The sequence below is a fragment of the Podarcis muralis genome, chromosome 8 (genome assembly GCF_964188315.1).
Source record: "Podarcis muralis chromosome 8, rPodMur119.hap1.1, whole genome shotgun sequence".
Lineage (NCBI taxonomy): Eukaryota > Metazoa > Chordata > Lepidosauria > Squamata > Lacertidae > Podarcis > Podarcis muralis.
This window is the reverse complement of record NC_135662.1, coordinates 23,770,685-23,796,605: the sequence shown is the minus strand read 5'-3', so window position 1 is coordinate 23,796,605 and position 25,921 is coordinate 23,770,685. Positions and strand designations below refer to the sequence as shown.

Here is a 25,921-nt window from a genome sequence, read left to right as displayed (position 1 = left end):
TCAAGGATCAGGTCTCTCGGGTTAACAGCAGGGCTTTGGATACAGTAAATTCAAATGCTCTGGCATCCGAGACCTGACCTTGTGTGCCCCTTCCACGAGAGGTCTGGAGGGAAGCAACACACTAAAAAGCCTTTTCCGCAGTGGCTCCGTTTGTGGAATGCTCTCCCCAGGGAGACTTACCTGGTGCCTTTATTACATAACTTTAGGCACCATGCAAAAACTTTCCTCTTCTTTTGTTTTGTTACTATGGTATGTACTTTTGTGTTTTTATATTGCAAACTGCCCTGTGATCTTCTGATGAAGAGTGGTGTAGAAATTTTTAATGATGATTATGTTGATGATGATCATCATCATCCCAAGCAGAAGCCCCCCTGTTTTGCAGCTACTATTGGCAGCAGCCCTCTGTCTGCTAGGACAAACCTGTTGCCTCCACCATGGTGGAAAACTGCCATGGCACTCCTTTCTACTAGCAGAAGCTTATACTGCCACCCCCCACAAGCCATCAATGTGGGTTGTTAGGATTGCGCTGTTATTACTGACATCATGATAATATCATGTAATTATAATACTCATTGTGGTTTAGATTTGTTAATGTTTAGTCAGTTGTTTTAAATCAGCAGGACATACTGTTCCTGTGATATAAATTGTGTGTGTTTTTATAGAAACACAATTTTCTATCTTATATTTTTCTTGGGGATAAAAACAATTGGCTCAAAATTGACATTGGTTTATATTAAAGTAAAATAATTTGTACTGATATTTTTTGTTACTGTACAGCTTGATGTTTTGGTTTGTTTCAGATATTTGGTTTTCAGGCAGGGCTGTCATCACTGGATATTAATGGATCTTACAACTCACCAGTTTCAGTTGTTTCTCCATTCAGTACTGCTGTTTATGGCAAAATGCTTAAACTTCCTAACTACTGGTGAGTATTAAATGCTTTATATTCACAAGCACTCTACGTGTGGGTGCATCATGGGTACATTTTTATTTTTACTGTACTGTACTGCATTATATTATATGCCTCTCCCTTTCTCTAGATACAGATACATGCACACATACACATATACAATTTCTGTTTATTAATTTTCTGCATTAATATGTTTTAAATATTGCGGTCTCTGACCATATTGCTTAGACTACCATTACCAAAAGTGTTCTTTTTCTTGTTAGAATTTTAGACCAAAATGTTTGTTACTAATGCATGGATATTGCTATAGACTTGTTTTCATTTGTTCTGAAATGAATACCGTAACTTATAGGTTGACACCAAGAAAAATGTGTTGAAGATGTCTCTTCTCATTCAACAGAGTATCCCTTAGCCCTGAGGGCTGATGCCAGCTGCAGCAATATCTTAAGTAATCTAGAGAGATGTGTGTGTTCCTTACTCACAGCATCTGTGAATGATATTTTAATCCAGATATTAGTAGTACTTTGCCATATTTTCATAACTGTCACAAAAATCTTGCAGTGTACTCATTGGCCGCAGCCTCATTTTCTTCATATTTTGTATGAGTCTTGTCATATTTTGCTTCATTGGATAGTTCTTCTTGTTTTATTGAGCAAAAGCTTTGTCCATTCAGGTCTGTGGACAAATTCTGCTGTAAGTTCTGTTACAATATCAGATATTCAATGGACTATTTCTGTATAATGACCAATAACCACATTTGAACTTGAACAAATAGTAGCAGTTTACACTTGAACAAATACTACCTGTTTTGTTTTCTTGCTCATCTGTTTCATTGGAGCCAATTAATTAATTCAAAGTGATTGCTTTCCATTCAGCTACTTTTCTTAGTAAAGGAAATGCTTCATGCATTCAAGTTTTTGAAATTATGTCAAAGCTGAAAATAGTATTTATCTTTCTTGTGATGTGTATGAATACAAAAACTACTTTCCAGTGGATTTCAGATCACTGCACATACATGGATCTGTGTGTGCATGTAGCATGTTTGTTTACCCAGGTGTTTATAGATTGCTGGCTTGTTTTGCCAATCTTTACTGTGCTAAGTGATTTCTTACTTCTATTTTGATTGTTTTAATATAATAGTGTTTTAGTCATGTTGTACACTGCTTTGGTATGCACATGAAAAGTCACATAGAAATCTGTTTTTATAAATCAATAATATATGTATAAAGGTAAAGGTAAAGGTACCCCTGCCCATACGGTCCAGTCTTGCCAGACTCTAGGGTTGTGCGCTCATCTCACTCTATAAGCCGGGAGCCAGCGCTGTCCGGAGACACTTCCGGGTCACGTGGCCAGCGTGACAAGCTGCATCTGGCGAGCCAGCGCAGCACATGGAACGCCGTTTACCTTCCCGCTGGTAAGCGGTCCCTATTTATCTATTTGCACCCGGAGGTGCTTTCAAACTGCTAGGTTGGCAGGCGATGGGACCGAATGATGGGAGCGCACCCCGCCGCGGGGATTCGAACCGCTGACCATGCAATCGGCAAGTCCTAGGCGCTGAGGTTTTACCCACAGCGCCACCCGCGTCCCTAATATATGTATATGAATGATTAATTCATAGTGGTTACTGGTATTTTAAAGTTAGTAAGAATAGTGCAATGGAGAAAAACATTCCCAAGCTGTAACAGATGCATTAGTTAAGCAGAGGGAGAAATTAATATAAAAAAGGTTTAACCTGACGTTTGTAGCTAGTGCAGTGATTAAACTGGATTAAATCATTGCCTTTTAATATATGCATGCACAAATGTGTGTGTGCATGCACACAAACACACATACAAACATTAAATTGTACTAAGAATGTAAACTAAGACCAAAATATAATAATTTGAGGATAATGAAGTAGAAACAAATGAATACTGCAGCCACATTGTTAAATGAAGTGCAGTATGAAGTGAATAAAACACCAGATGAAATACATCAAATAGCACTTGAACTAAATCGAAATCAGCATGCGGACTGAGAGCTTCATTGAAGTCATGAAATGAGTGGGAACTAGTCTGGTAGAATAACCTGGTAATGTCATTAAACTTCCACTCTTTTTTTCCTCCCAAAAAATTATAGCACCTGCTTTATTTGGATTTTGAGATTTCGCATTCCAGAGTTGCCTAAAGTGCACACATCTGATGATACATATGTTCTATATACACAACAGGTCATAGTTTTTAAAAACAAAGACACTTTATGAACTGTTATGGAATCCCCTAGGTAGTATGTTTTGAATTAGCAGTGAAAATCTCAACTTTATTTCTGACATAAATCTGCAAAATAGCTTTCATTTTTCTTGTTTAAAAATAATTCCAAGCGATATACATCCAATATATGGTATTACTGTAATATTTGCGCTTTTCAAACTGTATTTGAAAAACTTGGATAACATACCTCATTGCCTAGATGAAATAGCGTCATTAGAAAGGAGCAATATTAACTTGTTTTTAAAATCAGCATAGAAAAAAATAGTTCTATAAAGTGTACTACTTGCTACTATAGGTTTCAGTGCTAAGATATACCAAGTATCTCAGAACAATATGTTTACAGATATGACTTCATTGTCAGAATGATAACACTTGCCTTACTAATTCCACATTTTATATTTTTGAATTTTCAAACATTAAGTACGTATTTTGCAGGCAAGAGAGTTGCTGCCCCATAAGCCATTTGAGCGCTGCTGCTTAAGAGAAGTAAAGTACCACCATGAGAATTGTCTTCCCAGAGAGAACTAAATTTCAAGATACTGTATTTTTCCATGTATAAGACTATATTCCCCCCAAAAAAATTTTAAGGTTAAAATTGGGGGCTGTCTTATACATGGAATATTTAAAATATTTATTTCTTACTTTTGGGCTCAAAAAATAGGAGTCGTCTTATACATCTTATACATCCGTCTTATACACGGGAAAAATACGGTACATTACACCTACCAATACATAATGACAAGGGAACATCTGAGTAAAAAATTGGATTATTTTTTGTTTCTCCAAGGAAACATTCTCAATTGTCACAGGGAAGAGACATGTCCAGGGTGCTTAATAGGCTTTTGGCTCTCTTGAAATGAAGCTTGGGTCCTTCCAAAATTGAACATCTTTTGACTAAACTTTTAAAAGACGCAGCCTAGGTTCATCACAGTGATGCCAACTGCAGTTGAGAAGTGATCCCCACACCTTGTTACATATCAGTCTTATTCAGCTTTAGTTCCACATGCTGAGGAATGCTGAATTAAACATTCCAGGGCAGAAGCGTTTGGTCTTTCAAGATGCTACTGCATATCTATGTCACATTAAAGACTCCATTACTATTCAATATCATATATTTAATCAAATACATTTTTTCGTTCCATTCCAGGCTATCTCACTGATCTGTGGAATTGTTTGGTAGTATACTTTACATAGGACGTGGGTGGCACTGTGGGTAAAAGCCTCAGCGCCTAGGGCTTGCCGATCGAAAGGTCGGCGGTTCGAATCCCCGCGGCGGGGTGCGCTCCCGTTGCTCGGTCCCAGTGCCTGCCAACCTAGCAGTTCGAAAGCACCTCCGGGTGCAAGTAGATAAATAGGGACCACTTACTGGCAGGAAGGTAAATGGCGTTTCCATGTGCTGCGCTGGCTCGCCAGATGCGGCTTTGTTACGCTGGCCACGTGACCCGGAAGTGTCTCCGGACAGCGCTGGCCCCCGGCCTCTTAAGTGAGATGGGCGCACAACCCTAGAGTCTGTCAAGACTGGCCCGTACGGGCAGGGGTACCTTTACCTTTATACTTTACATAAAGAAATTACCATAAGTTTATATTTATTATTTTATTCATTTATAACACTTATAAATACTTCTACACCATTTTCTACTGCAAATTCAATATTGATAAACAATATATCAACACACTTAAAGTAATTATGGAATCTTCCAAAATCAGTAAGGACCATCAGTTAAAATTTAGTTGGTCTTATTTTATTTTTCTTAACGTTTGGAAAGCTAAGAGTGCATGTTTCTTAGGTTCATTCACAAATTTTAGCTCAGTGAGTAGTCATCTTCTGCTTGCTGTTGCTGGACTGAAGCCCAGAAAAGAGAGACTACTTCCTCATCCTCAGATTCCAGGTTTTTGTTTTTCTGTGCAGCCTTGAACATTTTCTCCTGGTCTCACATAGCAGATAGAGTTACAGTAATTTTTCCTCTGAGACTACAGCTTCTGGCTTTACTGTGCATTGTTATTGTGTAGTATTATTCTTTGAAATAAGGAATCTGAATGTCCAGGTCTGATAATTTGAATATTTTTGAGAAAACCAAATATTCCAGTTGTTATAGCCAAATGATCATATCATTCTCTTAGGATTATGCCGTATGTTAGGTTTTTAATGTTTGGTTTGTAAGGTAAAACATGCTTGGTGTTGCAAAATATGTTTTTGGTACTGGTGTACAAGTTGGAAGGTCAGTGGTTCAAATCCATGTGACGGATTGAGCTCCCGTTGATCTGTCCCAGCTCCTGCCAACCTAGCTGTTTGAAAGCATACCAGTGCGAGTAGATAAATAGGTACCACTGCGGCGGAAAGGTAAATGGCGTTTCCATGTGCTCTGGTTTCCATCATGGTGTTCCGTTGCGCCAGAAGCGGTTTAGTCATGCTGACCACATGACCCGGAAAGCTGTATGTAGACAAACACCAGCTCCCTTGGCCTGAAGCGAGGCGAGTGCCTCACCCTATAGTCGCCATTGACTGGACTTATCCATCCAGGAGTCATTTACCTTTTAACCTTTTACATTTACACAGTTGGAAAAATGTTTTTTGGTCTCCCTGAGATGTCTCCCCATGTTAAATGTGAAGCTGCTCTCACACCAGATTCCTAAAACCGTTTTTATTTCATAGTGGTAGTATAATATAAATCAGTATATTCATAGTGGCACACAGTTTTTCATAAAACTAATTGGTTGAATGGTGGCATATTCTACTGCATTCCCTTTTTTAGTTTGAGTTGCTTCCTTATCCTAAATCTATTTAGTTAGAAATGTGTCCCACTGATGTTTTTGCTAATCTTGTCTGATCCTCTTTTAAAGCCATTCAAGTTGGTGGTCATCACTGCCTCTTTTGGGATTGAATTTCATAGCTTAATTTTATGCTGTGTGAAGAAGTATTTTCTATTGTCTATCCTGAATCTTCCAACATACAGCTTCACTGAATGCCCCTGAGCTTTACTACTGTGAGAGAGGGATAAAAATTCTGGATTTACCTTCTCTGCTCCATGTATAATTTTACACCTTCATCATGTATTTTCCTCCTCTAAAGTATTTGTATTTGGATTTGATATCCCGCCTTTCACTCCCTTTAAGGAGTCTCAAAGCGGCTAACATTCTCCTTTCCCTTCCTCCCCCACAACAAACACTCTGTGAGGTGAGTGGGGCTGAGAGACTTCAAAGAAGCATGACTGGCCCAAGGTCACCCAGCAGCTGCATGTGGAGTAGCGGAGACGCGAACCCAGTTCCCCAGATTACGAGACTACCGCTCTTAACCACTACACCACACTGGCTCCTCTAAACCAAAAAGCAACCAAACTTTGTAGCCTTTCCTAATAGGGGAGTTGCTACATCCCCTTTATTATTTTGGTTGCCCCTTTCTGAACCTTTTCCAGCTTTACAATATCTCTTTTTCAGGTGAGGCAACCAGAACCATGCACAATATTTCATGTACAGTTGCACCATAGATTTCTATAGCAGCATTATCATAATGTTTTCAGTCATTTTCTGAATGATCCCTAGCATTGAATTTACCTTTTTCACAGCTGCCACATACTGGGTAGACATCTTAATCAAGCTGTACATTACAATCCCAAGGTCTTGTTCCAGGTCAGATACCATTAGCTTCAGACCCCATGGGGGTATATGTGAAATTTATATAGTTTTGCCCCAGTGTGTATCATATTACATTTCCTTTCATTGAACTGCTTTTGCCATTTTCTTATTTCATTAAAAATGCTGCCCATTCACTCAATTTTGAGAGATCCTTTCAGAGCTCTTCACAATCTATTTTTGTTTTAACTATGCAAAACAATTTGGTATCATAGGCAAACTTCTTACTTCTCAGCCCTAACTCTAGATCATTAATAAACAAGTTAAAAAGCACAGTTTGCAATATTGATCCTTGAGGGACTCCACTTTCTACACCATTGTATTGGGAGAACTGTAATAGATAATAGATTTGTGAGCCAGAAGCAATAGCCCCTTTCATGAAATATCCATGTGGATTTTCAATTGTGGACATGTATTTTAGTTAACTTACCCATCAAGCTCCTCTAAGAGCCAAACCATATTAGTTCCTCATGAAACAGTATTAGAAATGGTGTTATGCCTGCCTTTAACAACAAGAGAAATATGTTGGGAAGTGTTCAGAATCTTTTCCCCACCTTAAGTGTTTGCCTCCCTACAGCATCTCTGCCTGAATGCTTTTCTCCTTAGCCAGGCTGAGCTACTAAAAGACTGGGCCTAAACCATTTGGGATATTTGCTGTGGAATGAAATCGGCACTATGCATGGGAGGGTTCCCCACCCCTCTTTTACACATGCCTTCTGCTGTTAAAATTTGATCTCTTCCTGCTCTTTCTATATTAGCCTTTGCTAACCTGATGGCCTCCACATATTTTGGACTACAGTTCCCATCAGCCCTAGCTAGCACAGTCTGGGACTAATGCAAGTTGTAACCCAAAACACCCAGAGGGCACCAGTTGGTGAAGGCTGTTCTATATGGTTGGGGAAGTTCTTAGTTTAAATGAATTGAACTGTTCCCACTACACCTAGTTGACACCATTCAGTAAGTATTCTTGCGAACAAATATTTCATCTAGGGAGCACTGCACCCTCTCTCTTATAACACTGCAGTACTACTAATAACGATACAACGTTATAATTTTATTAATTGGCATTGGTATTTAATAGTTGGATCCTATATCAGTCAATAATCAATCAATCAGTCTCCTTTATTGGCATAGAAAAAGTGATTCGTATACATGGGTCAGTCTTTAATGCCAATTTGTTACCCTGAATGAACAGATTTATATGGAAAGTAGATAAAAAGTGCATATATACATGTATATTTAATTTAAAGACATGATGTTCTGTCCATAATTTCTATGTTACAAAATCATGAGCATGTTTCTTCTTGTAGCAAAAGAACCTGTTCACTAGTGATCCTTGAAAACTGTAAGGTACATGTTGTTTGAGAGTGGTAAGGGAAATTGTGGTTGGATTTACAAAGTTAAGTGTGACATTTGTATTCCAAAGTGTTGGTCTATCCATATGTGCTTGGGTATAAGTAAAAAATGGCAGACTTGCATATCTCTCTTTATCACCACCACCACTACTGCTATTAAATTTAAATTAATATTACTTCAAAGATGGCAAGGAAAAACAAACAGCCTTGTGACTGTACCGGAAGTGATGCACATTATTTGGCTGCTGACATGTGTAACTGATTGGTTAAATGAAGTTGGTGTTTTAACTAAATGATCAATACCACTATCAGTATACTTGCAAATATTTCTTATTCCAAAGAGCTAAGCATGCTAAAAATATTTTTTAATCAATTGTTTAAGTGCCAACTGAAATGTATCCATTTTTAAAAAAGCAACGTACACACACACACCCTGGCCCCAAGTCATCACTAGGTTCTGGTAGCAGCTTACTGGTCTTGTGTTGGAAAAAATGAACTAATCTTATTTTACTGTACAGGATATGAGTAATAAAAAAAATTAATTTTTGGAAATACTTGGCAGGTTCCAGTCTTACATTTGGGGACTCTGTATAAACTTTTGGAGCCAGCTGTTCGCTGCTATGTTCATTCAATCACTATGAGGTGTTGATTTTAAAGGAATGGGTTGCTGTTTCTAAAGGTACACATTGCTAATATTTCACAGCGAGCCTGTGGACTTGCATGGATTGGTTACATTAGTCCCTTCACATAGAGGGTCAATTCATTTTCACATTCAAGAACAGGGATTAGAATTGCTTTAGCAGTATGTCAGATTTATCTAAACTCTTTAAGGCAACTTGCATCAGGGTAAGCAAGTTGGAGAGAAAAACAAATGAATTTTAAAGTAATTCACTTAGGACAGAATCTTTTTTTAAAAGAAATTCCATGCCAAAGCATGGCAAACATTGCATGTTCTTCTTTCCTTAAATTTATACTGGAAATGTTCCAACTTCGGCTTTAATGAGTGGCAGATTCCCTTGGCTCTACTAAGGTTTATTTCACCCTAAAGAATAATAATTGGATTGATAGTTTTTTAATCTGTTCTGCTAAATAGGCATATGTTGAAGGTCCATTTTTAAGGACAGAAGTTGTGAAACAGATGCTTTATAGACAATAAATGGAAATACCTTTTAAAACAATCTGGTGTTACAACAAATTCATAGCAAAACATTACCAAAACTAAAGATAAAAAGATGAGAGATCTGTTTGACATGATGATGAGCATTCTTACATTCATTTGCATTTTACTCTGACTACAGGAAAATGTTTTCAAAATTTTATATTTCAAAACAGTTATAATAAAATTATAAAATAGCTTTTCATCTAAAGGCAGTTGAAGCTAAAAAAAATCCTTTCAGGAACATTTGCTGCACATATGGTACAGTAGAATGTACTGATTTTTTTGTATATGTCCTGCTTTTGAGTGTGTAATATTTTCTTTAAGTTCTCCCCATTCACTGAAAATCAGTATCTTTCTCCCAAAGGAAGTATTAAAAATACAGTAAGTTTTAAAATTTGCATATTGTTAATTTTTTTTATTTAATACAGTGTTACTAGCCATCAGGGAACTTTTTATGTGAAAGCTGTAAGTTTAAACGTCACTGTAGTTCAGTACAGTAGCTGTATTTCACATCAAACCAGAGGCTTGTTTTAAAATAAAGTTATTCAAAGATTCTGCATTATGAATAGTTGTTATTGCTACTGATGTTAAAACCCACGTGCGTTTATTTTCATGAAAATGCTTCCTTGGAATTTGGAGATTCTCTGTCATTGCTTACGTCCATGCTTAGTTCATGACACTTTACATTCCCACTATGTGGTCTGCTCAATATTGAGAAGAGCAATTTGGTCCAATAAAACACAACTACGTAAAATATTTGAATTAGAATAATAGATTAGAATCAAATAACTGCAGAGTTGGAAGGGATCCTGCCTTGCAGGAATCTTTTGCCCAACGTGGAGCTCCAACCGACAACCCTGAGATTAGGAATCTCAAGTTGTTGCACTTCAGATATGGTATAGATTCTTAATGACAACAACAAAAATCTCCCCTTCATCAGCAGCTGCCAGGGCAAGTTACAACAGTATAAAAATTTAAACGGTCCAAACAGAACAGAACCACAGGAATAAGGTGGAACCTGAAAATACGTGTCAGGTGTCAAAGGGCACGGTAAGGGCTGCGTCTTTAACATTTGCTGAAAGCGCTATAGTGGCAAAGCCACAGATACTTCTGCGATCAGTTTATACCAAGATCTGCTTGTTCCAGAAGTAATAATTAATGATAAATAAATAGCATATGTATGAATTTCAAGTGTTCAAAGCACTTCACATACTTTATCTCTTTGTATAGGAATCCTTGCAAAACGTTGTATTATTATTGACAAGTTAAGAGAGACTGGCCACCTAGGAGTGTGAAGTGCCTCAGGGTGCGATACTCTCCCCGATGCTTTTCAACATCTTTATGCGCCCCCTCGCCCAGCTTGTCCGGAGTTTTGGGTTGGGCTGCCATCAGTATGCCGATGACACCCAACTCTATCTGTTGATGGATGGCCATCCTGACTCGGCCGCAGACACACTGATCAGATGTTTGGAAGCTGTGGCTGGATGGTTACGTGGGAGCCGGTTGAAGTTAAATCCTTCAAAGACAGAGGTCCTTTGGCTGGGTCGGGACGATATGGGATTGGGGGGGGGGGGCAACTTCCAACTCTTGCGGGGGCACAGTTAGTGCCAGCACTGTCCGTTAAGAGTTTGGGTGTAATCTTCGACACCTCCCTTTCCATGGAGGCGCAGATTGCAGTTATAACAAAGGCGGTATTTTTTCATCTCCGCCAAGCTAAGCAGTTGGCTCCTTACCTCTCTCGCCCTGACCTAGCCACTGTGATCCACGCGACAGTCACCTCCAGATTGGATTATTGTAACTCACTCTATGTGGGGCTGCCCTTGAGACTGACCCAGAAACTCCAGCGGGTGCAGAATGCTGCGGCGAGACTCCTTACGGGGTCCTCGCTGCAAGATCACATTCACCCGGTGCTATATCAGCTGCACTGGCTCCTTGTGGAGTATAGGATCAGGTTTAAGGTGTTGGTTTTAACCTTCAGAGCCCTATACGGCCTAGGACCCTTGTACCTACGGGACCGCCTCTCCTGGTATGTCCCACAGAGGAACTTACGGTCTTCAAACAAAAACATCTTGAAGGTCCCAGGCCACAGAGAGGTTAAGTTGGCCTCAACCAGAGCCAGGGCTTTTTTGGCTGTAGCTCCGATCTGGTGGAATGCTCTGTCACAAAAGACTAGGGCCCTGCGGGACTTGACATCTTTCTGCAGGTCCTGCAAGACAGAGCTGTTCCACCAGGCCTTTGGCCAGGGCACAGCCTGACTTCCTCCTTTGGCAATCCTCACAGAACTTCTAGCCCAAATGGTTGCCATTAATTTGATTGGAATTAATTTTATAATGAAATGATTTTAGAATGTTTTATCATTTTACTGTTGTTAGCCGCTCTGAGCCCGGCTTCGGCTGGGGAGGGCGGGATATAAATAAAAATAATAATTATTATTATTAGGGAGTTCATGGCAGATGCAAGATTCATTCTAGGACTTCCTGATTTGGAGTTCAGCCTCTTAGCAATCAGCTCTTTGCTTCATGACTTCGGCATGGGCCTTCTAAAATCCTCACTAACTTATCTTAAAACAAGCTTTTTGCAGACAGACCCCGAAGCAACAAGCAACATGGTGCCTAAGTTTTAGTCCATGCAAATTGGCACCTTGGGGCCAATTTTCTGAGAACTTCTGATGAACTAGAGGTAGAAGTGCACATTTTGATAAATACAAACATGCTGGAGGAGAGGGCAGCCCTCTGTTGAGTTGTACCTTTCACTTCTCTCTCCATAATGTATCATAACACTTAATATTGGGCCAGTTCGGATGTAACAACCCCATGGTTTAGCAAACCTGGAATAAACACCAGGTTGGACCCACATGCTCTTGCCTCAGTTCTCTCATCCTCCCATTGCAAGCTGGCTTCAGCTCCATGATCTTAGTTTGTTTAGAACAGAGTTCCCTGTTAGATCCCAGTGGGGATACCTGGCTTTAACATCACTTTACAGAGTTCTCAACCAGAATTTATTCCTGTTTCTCTCAATGAACAATCTATATCAGTGACTGTTGGGGCCAGAGAATGCACAAAATAAGAACACAGTAAGTTTAATATGTGTTAGAGAGAGAGAACTTGACATAGGTTTATGTTTTTTGGCAACAGCTCCATGTTGCTTGTAGTGTGAACCCTTATACAAGATGACGTCCTTCTGCCTTAGTATGTGTTATTGTCTTAGTATGTGTAGAACTTTTGAATTGTTCAATAAGTGTCTAAATTGTTATATGCTGTTCCCCTTGTCTACATCAGGGGAAGAGGTGAATATTGTAGACTGGTTATAACTAAACATGGAAGTTTGTGGAATTCAAATGCAAACCAGCTATAGGTTTTGTGAGAATGAGGTTCGGAGATTCATTTTTGGAACATGTTCACATTCAATGTATAATCTTTAGCAAAATAATTGTACTATTGCTTTATGTTTGTTGTAAATCACAAATTTTTAAAGTTCACATAAAATGAACATGAACTAGCCACGTTTTCAGTGAGCTTTCCCAGTGTTGCCTCTCCTAGGGATTTGCCATTTGCCATTTCTGCCAATAAGCCTGTATACAGATTTAATCATATTTTTGTTTCTGTTGTATTTTCTAGGTCCAAGCGTTCTCATGTTGCAGTTAAAGAATGTATATTTGAGCTTCCAAGTCTGACAATTCAAGCAACAAGAGCCCAGACCTTCCTAATGCAAGCTATTTGGCAGAGTTGGGCTTATACTGGAAATGTTAGTTCACCAGTTGTGAATGAAGCTTTAGTGAATGAAGTCTTTCAACCATCAGGTAAATACTTTTTTTTCCCTTACCAGTATACTTAACTGATATCTCTGCTCCAGTACAGTATTGCTTTTAGTTTTCATATATTGAACTTTATCTTTAGAATCCAGCATTTAAATACATTTTAGTTGGAAAAGCAGTTTGAATACAGTATCAATGAAACTTTCTGCTTATAGATTAAGAAGTCACCAGGCTTCACTCCTTGCAAAAGCTTCTACATGCTTTTAAAATTGCTTTTCTTCATTTTGGATGTGTCATAATATAGTAACCTAAGGAAATTTACATGTAAACCTTTGGAATCTTGGTTCAGTGTGTTTAAACCAGGAGTGACTTGAACCAGGACAGAATATATATTTTACTGTATTATATTGGTTGCAGAATTGTAAATGTTAGAGGTTGCAATGTTTGGAGGGAGGGTAGGATGTTTTGTCTTTAAAGTATGAAGAGAGGCTTCTGTAACAGCATTATATGCTGTAGGGAATGTTTATGTCTGTCTTATAAATGTGTTTCTATCTTGCTCTGTTGTTATGCCTGGGAAAAATGCAAAACAACTTTTAGTGTAAAGAAAAATATGGAAGATACTCTGTTTCTTTCACTGCATGCGCCATTGCACCCACTCTGCCTTGGACTTTTCTGTGTTGTGCATGGCGGTTGGGGCGGGTATTAAATTGAACAAATGAGTAAATAAATAAATACAGGCACCCCCCCCCACTTACGTGTGACCGTGTATACGCATAGCACCAGAAATAGAATCATATTAGGAAATGGCGGGAGCTGGAGAGCCCTTGTGGCTTATGAGGAGAACCTCCACAGAGCCCAAAGGGGACCCTAGTGAGGGTATAGGAAGCCCCAAATAGACCTCAGGAGCACCAGAACTTTATTTAGGCTGCTCAGCCTCCCTGCCTAACAGCTGACACGCAGGTTAGCACAGCAGCAGCAGCAGCAGCAGCGTTCCTGCACATCCTCCAGCTGACTTTAGAGCTTCAACTCTAGATATTTTAGTCTGGATTGGAGAGAGAGCTGGAGAGCAGGGAAAAATAGGCATTTACAGGCTTTTTAGAGGGTGCTCCCCACTTTATGTGATTTCACTTATGCACATGGGGGTGCGGAAAGTAACCTCCACATAAGTGGGGAGACACCCGTACACTTTAAAAGCCTGAGAAGAAAACAGCATTCATCAGGAGAGATTACCCTCTGCCCCGTGGCTTACCTGGCTTGGTTTTGCGCAGTTGTGTGCAGAGCAGAAATACACCCATTGTGCTGAATCAAAGAGGCTAGTTAGAACCATTGGGGGGGGGGGGCTGTGCATAATTACTGTTCTTTATTAATTTATATACTGTTTAATGCCAAAATAGGTTTCAAAGCAGTTTACTTCAGAGGTTTATTTCCCCCCCCCCTCTGCTTTCCACCTGCCTAGGAGTCAAGGCTAAGCAATAGAGCAGCATCACGACACCCCCTGCAGTTGTTCCCTCACAGAGTGAGCCCTTTCCTCTCCTCCTTTGGGGGAGGGAGATGAAGGGACCACCCAAGATCCATGGCTGTGGTGTGACCCACCCAGCTGCCACACTCCCACAAGCGTGCTCCAAGGTTCCACGTGGTTGAGGAAGGAGAGTTGGCATGCCAATTCTGGTCCAGTGGCTTCCAGAAGCCTTAAAGTGGCACCCAGCAGCAGCAACTAGAGCTCTGGGATGCCAAGAGAAGCAGTAAAGGTGCTGCAATTAAGACCCCCCAAAATAACACTCCAGGGAATCTCTCCTATTTTCTCACCCTTTTTAACCTCAAGAATTTTACCAACAGCATTGTGGTTGCTCCAGTCTGTTTTTTTCCTCTCAGTGTCTCAGAGCAGGCATATGGGAGAAGCATTGCTCCTATTAGCGTTTTCTCTTTTGAAGCAGTTGCTCCCCCTTCCCCTCATCTGTGGGCAAAAGTGCCTAACTGCAGTACTGAGGCCTAGTAAATTTGATGGGAAATGGGTAAGCAGTACTGTACTGTTAGTGAATTGAGGGTTAGTATGTTTCTTAGTGGAGTGTAGGCTGCAGCACCTTGTGGTGGGTGCTTAAAATGGCTTCTGGATTTAAGTGTCATGAGAAGGTCAGGATAGTTTCCCATTCAGTAAAGCCAGGTTGTTGCCAGAAAGCTGGTGTCTCTCCTTTGGTGGAAGCTTGGCAACCCTCTTAAACTCCATTGCAGCTTTGTGTGGAAACGAATGGGTCATCTCGCTCCTTATTCGCTCCAGAAAACAGTACAGTGGTACCTCGGGTTAAGTACTTAATTTGTTCCGGAGGTCCGTTATTAACCTGAAACTGTTCTTAACCTGAGGTACCACTTTAGCTAATAGGGCCTCCTGCTGCCACTGCACCGCCGCCGCCGATTTCTGTTCTCATCCTGAAGCAAAGTTCTTAACCCGAGGTACTATTTCTGGGTTAGAGGAGTCTATAACCTGAAGCGTCTGTAACCTGAAGCATATGTAACCCGAGGTACCACTGTACATTTTTCCTTTCAATCTTGAGACACAGAGGTAAGAACAGCATGTAAAAGAAGGCAGCTCTTTGTGACTCCTCTCATGAGCAGATACCCCCCCCCCCGTCTTTTTGTCCTTAATGTGGTGCAGGGTGTAGTACGAAAAGGGGAAAATGGCAACTCTGAGGGGATAGCCTTTGAGGGAAGGAATGGTGGCTCCTAGACCTAGACCCCCCCTCCTTCCCTCAGCAAAGCTGACCACCTCCCTCTAAAAGATTAGCACAACGTTGTCAAGGTGCTGAGGCACACACTGGAAACAGGCACACAAAGGGACCTCTCTCATTCTCCTCCCCCCCCCCTCTCTCTCTCTCTGTGTGTGTGTGTGTGTGTAGGGTAAACTACTCCCCCTACAGACTTCCATGTCCCCTATTTGTGTTGCTTTTCCGTGTTCAGGCTTAATGTGATAGGGCGATTGTTGTGTTGTGAATGGAATAGAATGCTAAAAAGAACGTTCCTTCAGAATGGTGGGATGCTCGTGGGGATGGTCTTATTTGTTTAAAGTTAGGCTAGCCCTCTCCAGATAGGAGGAGCGTAACTGGGCCACCAGCCAAGGCTGGTGTGCCCGAGAGGCCCCTTCAGCCTCAAGTGACGCTGGTGGAGCCATAAGTATTCCCAACCTAGTTACCTCCTCCTTCAGAGGGAGCGTAACTCCATCAAGAACAGGCTACTTCCCACCCATCTGGTCTATGGAACCACCATGAACAGTGCCTCAGTCTTGTCTGGGTTAAGTTTCAGTTTATTGACTTTCATTCAGTTTCCCCCCAACTAATTTATTCTAAAGAAAAATTAAAAGTAGTTGAATTCTCTTTAATACTCTTTCTAAGGACCATTCAAAAGCAATGAATGATTTTTGCCCAGGGAATGCTGATTGGCTATTGAAGGACATACGTTTCAGAAATAAATAAATACAATGGGATATAAATATATTGCCAGAGTTACAAGAACGACTGAAGAACATTTATGTTTCATAATCAACTGTTAAAATACGTTTGGGTAGAAAATGGAAATTTATTTTTTCCCCCTAAGTAAAAATCAATTTATCTCGGGAAAGTTAAAGTATATTGAATTAGTAGAGTGTGAAGTGGTCAAGCTTTAGTTTCAGCCCTGAACTTCTTAGGTGACTTTAGGCAAGACACTGTATTTTGGTTTGCCTGTAATAATTATATTAGTAGCATAATTTTATTTGTATAACTGGGAAGAAAGCTTAGCAAAAAAAATACTTGCTGCATACATTGCACAACAGAATGAGTTTACCAGCGAAAGATTGCCACCGGCATTATGCATTGTGTTTTCAAATTTCTGTTTATCACAAACCTACTTTATTTTTATGTGTATCCTAGAATAATCTGTACAACCAGAAAGGTACTAGATGAAGATGTCCGAAGTGAAGACCTAGGTTTAATATTATTTGTTTTAATAATAGCTATCATCTCCTGTTTTAGAGTTCTCATTAAATGGTTATATTTAGTGCACTTAAAATGTCTGGCAATAGGCCTGCTAGAATGCTAGGAAAGCATAGATGCAGTTGCACATGCTTTGGTTTTCTCAAGAAACTGGAATTGCTGCTGCACTCTCCTTGTACTGTTCAGGTAGTTCATAATTTTGTTGACAGTCCAGTTCCATTAATCTGGTATTTTTAGGAAAATTGCTTGCAGACCTTAAATTTCTCTGCTTAAGGTGATCAAATAGGCATTTGCATCCTTCATGTAAATGATGTATTAAAGTTAAAATAAAATCTACTTTCCAGAAAGTAACTGCAAAACTATTTTATGCAAGACTTCATGTGGGATACCTTAATGGTTGAATAATAAATTTTACCTCATAAAAATGAAATTCAATAATACAGTAGCTTTCTCAGCGCAGTAGCATCTGGTTAAATCTCAGGAGAGCCAATATTTTCCAACTCATTAGGATCATGTCATTCTGTATGTCGTCAACATTGACTTAGCCAAGCTACCTTTACTTACATAACCACCAAACTATTAAATAGGTCTCTTGTGGAGTGAAGTCAAATATTCCTCTTATTTTCCTTTTGCCTTAGAAGAAGAGAAGAAAATGTACATGTTGTAACATTTAAACATCTGGTCGAAACCACATCAGGGTAATGCTGAGGAAAGTAACAGGATTCAGAATTCTTCCCAGGTGTGCATATAAAAAGGGTTTTGGAGTTGCTGCATAGTTCTTTAACCACTTAGGAAAAAGATTGAAATATAGTGATTTGCTGTTCTAATGCCCCTGTTTGAAATCTGCTTTCCCCCTCTTTCTCCTCTTTTTAAAAAACATTTCTGAGTTCAGTTGTAATGCAGGTTGTTGAGCTTTAATCATTTCCTTCCAATGTACTGGTTGGAATGTGTGTTCCACATAATACAGCCAAGACTGGTGCTTATTTTGGGCGCTGCAAGTTTTGATTTTAAGCAGTGTGCAATCTGTGTTCAGGGTTGTGTTTTCATGAGTAATTGCTTGGTTGTGTTCAGAGCACATATGGAAGAGCCTTGCAATGTGTAAATGTTTCGTTGTCTCCTGTAGATCATTGTACTTCCAAGAGTTTTGATCCCTGAATAGGCTCCTGTGCTCAGAGCTATTGTGCTGTCTTAAATCTGTATTTCACTGATGGGTTTAGCATGCCATTCCAGAGAAACTCATGTTTTGCCTGTGGCTTGCTAGAAGTTGGTATGGGTTGATATCTGTCACCATAAGGACTCTTGGCATTTCCTAGCCTCTTAGAAGCAGATTTTTTGCTGCTGGCTGAGCAGCAAAGAGGTGATCAGAATAGTTTGTAGCAGGGGTGCCAACTTGAATAAAATATTGTGGGGTTGGGGTCCCAGGTAAGCCCTGCCCCACATAATTGATCACATGACGCAGTGCACACGCTCTATTTGAATGGGAATGCCCATCAACTTTGCGGGGGCCCAGCCCCTCAAATATTTTATTGGGGGGGCCGAAGCCCTCATGGCCCCTAGGAGTTGGCTGCTATAGTTTGTAGGGATACCTCAGAGTGATTTAAATGGATCTCCTACTCAGACTGTCATGAACTTGGATGAACACTTCAGGTATTTTTCAGAATTGGGTTGCAGGTAGAGGAGGAAGTGGGAGAGATAGGCAACACTGCACAAGCAAGATTTTCAGAAAGAAATATAGGGAATTACAGTGGTACCTCGGGTTACATATGCTTCAGGTTACATACTTTTCAGGTTACAGACTCTGCTAACCCAGAAATAGTACCTTGGGTTAAGAACTTTGCTTCAGGATGAGAACAGAAATCGTGCTCCGGCGGCGTGGCAGCAGCGGGAGGCCCCATTAGCTAAAGTGGTGCTTCAGGTTAAGAACAGTTTCAGGTTAAGAACGGACCTCCGGAACGAATTAAGTACTTAACCCGAGGTACCACTGTACGTAGAATACGTGTGGTAAGCCTTCTCAGTTTTGCTATTGGATGAGACCATGTCTCATGTAACCAAGTTCTTAAGCATTTAAAGGGCTTATGCTTAAAAAGTTTTCTTCAGTTTCTGTAGAAGAAAGGCAGGATATAAATTAAAAAAATTAAATTAAATTTCATTATTGAGAACCCAGCTTCTTCACTGATCACTTTGGCAGCTGCCACTTTCAACGCAAACTGCCTGCCTTTTTGTCTACTGTAAAGCCATTGTAAATGTTTATTTCATTTAGTTCTTGGAAGTCTAGGTGTTTTGTTAGCTATCCAGGATATTAATGCCCCAGAAAAGTGAAGTGTAAATATTGTAATTAGCAATCTGAAGATAGCACAGCTGATTTAAGATGACTGCAACAAGAAAATGACAGTCAAGCACAACTTCCTTGCAAATCTGTGCAAGAAATACACACTGTGTAGTCTTGAGCCAAGATAGATGCTGACAGCTGAGATAGCTTCAAAGAGTTGCTGTTCCAAATGCTCTCAGTAGAAAGAGCTTCAAAGGCAAACTGACTCAGCTGTTCCCCCCCCCAAAAAAGTATTCTCACACTCTTAATCCTGTGCTTTCATTACCTGTCACCTTTTCCCATGCAAAGTTGAGTCCATAGTGTGTGCTATCACTTAAATTGGTAGAAGTAAGCACTGAGATTGTTGAATTGTGTGGTACATTGTGGTGAAAGAGAGAAACAGGGTGCTTTGTTAAGCAAATAGATCTGCAGTTCTGCTCATTCTACTAGGTATGGGGAGCAGTACCCTACTGGTTATGTAGCATTGTGTGTTTTCCTGTGCTCCTTGAACCGTTAATTCATTTTGCTGTTTCCCGGCATCCCCTACCCCAGTGGATTTTTGATTGCCTCAGTGTTAAGAACTGGATGAGAGCAGCAGTGGGTCTCGTGCACAGGAGGCATAGAAGGCAATAGAGAGAGGCCATCCTAGACTTCATTGAAACTGCTCTACTTGGTGCTTTTTCATGGGCAGTGGGCAGGATTCCCTCTCAAAGTTGTAATCCTAAATTTAATTGTGTATGTGTAGCTCCTAATTTTTGGCCACCTCATGAGAAGAGAAGACTCTGTGGAAAAAACTCTGGTGTTGGGTAAGATTCAGGGCACAAGGAGAAGGGGACGACAGAGGGCAAGATGGTTAGACAGTGTTATAGAAGCGACCAGCATGAATTTGACCAAACTCCGGGAGGCAATGGAAGACAGGAGTGTCTGGCGTGCTCTGGTCCATGGGGTCACGAAGAGTCAGACACGACTAATCAACTAAACAACAACAAGCTCCTAATTTAAATTCATTAGCTTCATACGTGTAAGCAGGAATACTGTTGTTGTTGTTGTTGATGATGATGATGCAATATTCAAAGCATCAGTGATCAAATCACAATCATCAATAAATACAAGTAAGCTTGCCTGAATTTCAGCAGTGCATGATTCCACAGTTAAAAGTATTGTTATTATAGGCGACCAACTTGATTATGAGTCCTGGAATACCTGCTCCCTGCCTTGCAGGCCTTTTCCCACCTGGCTTGGGAGGGTGGGGTTCTGGCTGACTCCAGCTACAAAAGCAGAAGCTGCTGAACAGAATCTTGGGCTGGGGTATTGTTCAGTTTTTGTTGGAGGTGAGGAGTTGTCGCCTATGTCAATGTTTTGTAGTTTTACTTTGGATCTTAAGATTTATGTGTAAATTGTTCAGTGTGGCTGTGTACATTTTATGTTTTGTTTATTGTTTATGACTACTTTTGTTATGCTTGTAGCCAGTGCTTTCTTTCTAAAAAAAAATGTTTAGAGATACTCTCATTTTGACTCAAGAAAATCACCATTTTATAGTTCAAATTGGGAAAAATAAATACAGTAAATGGATAAAAGTACAAAGATTCACAAAATGTTTAGGCATATGCATACCCCTGTGTCCCCCCAGAAAAAAAGCACTGCTTGTAGCTATGTAATTTTTTAATGCTAGAAGCTGCCTTGAAGATGGTTTTAACTTTGGCAAGATGGCATACAAATAAAATGATTGATTTCTTTTGTGTGTACCTCCAAATACTTGGGTTAATGTCAGTCTGGATCTGTGTATTTTGTTGTTGAGTTGTAAACATAAATAACCCCAGCTTTCTGATAGATAGTTTATATTGAATTTGCTGGCTTCAACGGAGATAATTTTGGCCAGGCCTTCGAAACTTGCTAACAGTACTCTCTATAAAGGAATGGATGACTAAAACTTGAGATAGGTTGGTTTTTACAGCCAGTGTAGGAATCAAAATGCAGGATCTGTTGCTCATCAGAATTTCCAGGCTCTTACTACCAAAACACTTTAAGTTTATTCTTGAACCCGAGTTTCATCAGTATTGCTAAGGGCTGTTTAATGCTGTTACTTTGTACATTTCGGCACCTGTTTCACAGAAAAGAGTCTTCTTTCTAGGATTTATGTGCACAATAGAGTTGTCTTCTAGATTGTTTTCATCTGTGTTAGGAACCGTTTGATATTTAAGTTGCACAACTGTTTCCCAACAAAAGTCATGTGACATCAGCACTGAGGTGCAATAAGAGCTCTCTTAGGATTACATTAAACAGAATGGAAGACTTTGAGTATGTAAGGTTGTGTGGCCTTGAGTACAGTTTATATTTGATATATGAGCTGTCACATAGCTGTTGCATGACTGAGATGTGCCTGTAAGCAATGTACTATGCAGATGGGTTTTCTCTGAAACAAAGCCAGAGGCTAAATCTGAATGTGTTCATTTGGAGGGTAGAGAAGACTTCATAAAACATATGGAAGCATTTCTATGTTTTTATTAAATAGGCCTTTTAGTATTTAAGTGGTTTTGATAATAAGGTTGATGCCAGTTACCTGAAATTTCAATGTCTGAATCTAGATGTGGGAGATATAGTTAGAATAATAGAATAATATGGTGAGGAATTAATTTCTTTAAGTTATCAGTTTTTTTAAAGGTATGGCTATTTATTAAGTATTAAGTATTGCAGTTAGTAAATGCCTCAAATGAGTTATTTTTTGTCTTCACTAAGCATATTTATCCAAGGACTTCCTAGGTAAATTTCTTCCTACTCATTAAATAATAATCTATTTTTGCTTTGGATGTAATCCTTTGGGGTCCTATGTAATTTATGGACCAAATTCCGCCCATGCATTGTGTTTCACTGTGGTTCCCAAGACTGACTGTACAAGGCTTCCTTTCATGTTTCTCAACTGTTTTAATCTGTAATCGGATCTCTGATAAATTTCCACTCTGACTTGCCTAAGCCCTTCAAGCTTCCACATGTCCTCACCCCTTTTCTTCTTTATTTTCTAATTGTATCTGTGGCTTGCTCATGTTCTTTATACTTTCAATTTCCCCTCACTGTTATATTGGACTAGTCCTCAGTTTCCTAGAATGTGCTCTATCATACATGATGGCCTCTTCTTTACACTTGGCACCAGTCCTCATCCCTTTCCTGCTTCATCCAATATTTATTGGTTAGTTTTCCTTTCTCAACTCACTTTACACATTTTTCTCTAGCACCTCCATCCTTCTTCCCTTTTTGGGTTTTCCCCCAAAGCTTAAGTTATTTCTCTTTTCCATATAGATTGATTTTTAATGTCTTTTACCATACATGCTCTGTTTTTGATTTCTGCTCTATATCTTCCAACCTCTGTTAAAATGAGCCCCAGGTATATCCATTGCAGCATGCAATTTCTTATCTTTTATTTCCTATTTATTTCTGTTTAATAGATCATGCAGCTTTTCTTCTGAGTCTACCATTACCTTTTGTCTGAATGTAAAATATTCAAACCATTATGAGATCTTGATTAGTTGCGGCTCCCATTTTTATAGCAGTGCTTTTCACTGAAGAGAGTTCTCTGGGGCTACTCACCTAACATCTTATGGATGTCAGCGAAGGTGTGGAGCATGCAGGAAAGGGTTAATTCCTCTTCTGGAAGGCAGGGTCAAAACTGGCCAGTCCGAAGAGGAGCGAACCAGCCTGGACTCTGCCTTTGGTGGAAGAACAGAGTTAATTCGTGGCTTTTACATGCCATTTCTGAGGGTACAGGGCAGCTGCTTTTTCTTGAAAGATGTAGGGAAAGGGGTTGTTTTTGTTTGTGGTTTGTCCTATTGCGTCCTTCACTTCTGGTATTCCAGTTACTGATGTTGTTAGGAAAGGCAAAGAAGGGTGTTTGAGTGGGAATAGCAGGTATTTACGTGTGGAAAATGGGGCCCACAAAGTCACAGAGGTAGACAGCAGCATGTGTCTAAAACGTGGCATGCCGCAAACCAGCACCACAAAGCAGGTCCAAGGAGGAGAACAGTAGAGCAGCTTGGCACCCTCACTGCTCACATGGCAGCAATTATTTTCCCAAAGCAAGCAAGGTAGCAGGAAAACAGCTCAACACACTTCTTGCTACCCCGCCAATGCTTGTTTCCCTGTCACTCCTTGGAGGGGGTTGATCTCCTTCTTCTGTAGCCCACCCTCATGCTCACTGGGATTCAGGTGGGGGTTTCTGAGGAGAATCAGGCAGGAGGACAGTCTCTCTCATCTCTTCCTCCACTTTAAAGGCTTCCATTACCTGCACACCCCTGCTTTGACTAAAACGTTGGGCTGCTACAACTTCTTGCCAAGTCATGTCCATGAGGGAGAGAGTAGGCTATGTGTGGGAGGCATGTGTCAAACTCTGGCTTTTGTCATGGGCACCATTTTGCTTCCCACTTCAGGGAATGAAGGAGGCATGGACAAGGACTGAGAGTCCTCAAAAAGGATGTAATCTCCAGCTTGAGGCAGAGCTTTAGGAAAGAAAACAAAATTCTCTTCAGATACATTAGGCTGGATTAATAGGGAGGTAGTTTTCATGTAATACCTCAGGCCCCAGTAAATGATGTAGAAATAAAAGGTGTAGAGGTCATGGCTCCATTTCATCCTTCGTACTCTTCCAGTTTCTCATCTAGGAGTGTCGCATTAATGGGAAGGGGTAAAGGTAGGTGGCACAGAAGTCAAAGAAACAGCTGTTCCATGGGGACTGGGAAGAGGAGTTCTTCTCCTTCCAAGTCCAGATGTTGTCTTCATGCCAAGGACTTAAACACTAATTCACGAGGAGAGGATATATTTTTCTATTCCCTGAACAGCCACTATCAGCTCCAGTTCCACCCTCTATCTCAGGAGGGGGTGAGGAAGAGACTTCTCTGTAAAAGTTTGCTCCAGGGAGAGAAGAGTGCAAACTGTCAAGTGAACCATTATCTCCCCCTGCCATTACAAAAGCATCTTTTCCACACTGAATTTTATCTATTTCTACTCAGTAAAGCTATAAAGGCCTTGCTGATAGAGCCATATATGTAGACTACCAGTATTCCTGAAGGCGGAGGACATAAGGCTTGGGGAATCACTCAAGGTTTTTCTTAGAACAAGTCTTTTAGACCCAGTAGTTTATTAATGTCCTCAACTCATTCATAGCACTTTATCTCAGGAATGGGGAGAACCAGACAAACCCGATATGCCTGCCACTTTCACAGAAATTTTGTGTATCTTACCCAAAGCTGTTATGGGCATTCTGAATGCGCTTCCTGTTTCAATTCCTAAATCTGTGATTTCACAAAATGTGTCGAATTTCTATTTGCTAGGCCATAGAATGAACAATGCTGTTTATAGATATCTTCATGACTGGCCATTAGGCCAATTTCATCATGACAAGGACTTCTTTCCTCTGTGAACTGCTGTTCTACTGAAAGTGCCAGCTGAAGCATCTCTCAAACTCGTGTCTGCAACACCTCAACTAGCTCCATCCATGGGGCAGCTGCCACAGTCAACCCCCACACTGGTGCTTCTATAAAGCACTGTATGGCACCTATTTTGACTCACCAGTCCACCAGTTAATGTTTGTCAAACACTGTATTCCTCCGCTTTTGGCAGAAGGGTCCTTCAACAGGTAACAGAAAGTTCTCCCTTTCTTCTGGGCATCCCTTTCCTTTATCACCTTCCTGTTCCACTGACCAAGAGTGGCAACTTGGATTTACTACGAAGTGTTTTTCCTGTCAGTGGAGAGTGGATAGTTAGGAGCAGCAACAGCAACCCTCCTGTTTAGTTCTGTCTACCTGTTTGGTTCCTTGTTTTGTAATTAAATTGGTCTGAGTTACAAGGTTCTTTGAATTGCAACTATGTTCTTTGTTGAGGCTTAATCTGGAGACTGGTGGAAGGTTGCTACCTCTTCAGGCTGGTCACCACGCTTGAGATGGTAGACAATTTTGTCTGCCTGGGTTCCTCCATAACCAACAACCTCTCCATTGACGCTGAGCTGGATAAGCATATTGGCAAGACAGCTACGGCAATGACTCACCTCTCCAAAATGGTATGGGAAAATGTGATGCTAATGTCCAATACCAAGATGGAAATCTACCAGACTTGCATGCTAAACATGTTACTTTATGGAAGTGAGTTGCGGGAGGCTTACAACTGCTAGGAGCAGCACCTCAATGCCTTCCAAATGCACTGCGTCAGGAGGATTTTGGCCATCACATGGCAGGAGAGTCTCAAACAAAGAAGTGCTCTCCCAAGCCCACATTCCCAGCATGTTTGCACTCCTATCTCAGCAATGTCTACGCTGGCTTGCTCATGTCCACAGAATGGAAGATGGCAGGATCCCCAATGACTTGCTTTATAGGAAGTTGGCTTCAGGAACAAGGCCAGTTGGCAGACCAACTCTGCATTACAAAGATAATCTGCAAACGTGGCATGAGGGCTGGCATCATGAAACCTTGCAGGCAACTGCAGTGCCTGGAGACAGGCAGCCTGGTGCATCTGCAGCAGCACAACCAGGCGCCTTCATCTGCCCCTGCTGCAACAAAACATGTCTCTCTTGTAGGTGCTGTAACCTTCCAACAGTTTGACTTCACCCTGAAA

General features: G+C 40.5%; 1 protein-coding gene across 11 annotated transcripts in view; it reads left to right on the top strand.

Annotated features, from left to right (window-relative positions):
• Window positions 1-25,921, top strand: part of VPS13B (vacuolar protein sorting 13 homolog B) — a 357,629-nt gene that overhangs the window by 57,517 nt on the left and 274,191 nt on the right. For all 11 annotated transcript variants that reach the window (XR_013393869.1, XR_013393870.1, XR_013393871.1 and 8 more), the window contains exons 16-17: window positions 801-925; window positions 12,921-13,102. Coding sequence is in view for 7 of the 11 variants with exons in the window: in XM_077932818.1 (XP_077788944.1) it covers window positions 801-925; window positions 12,921-13,102 (307 nt within the window). In the remaining 4 variants the exon portion in view is untranslated. The remainder of the gene's footprint in view (window positions 1-800; window positions 926-12,920; window positions 13,103-25,921) is intronic.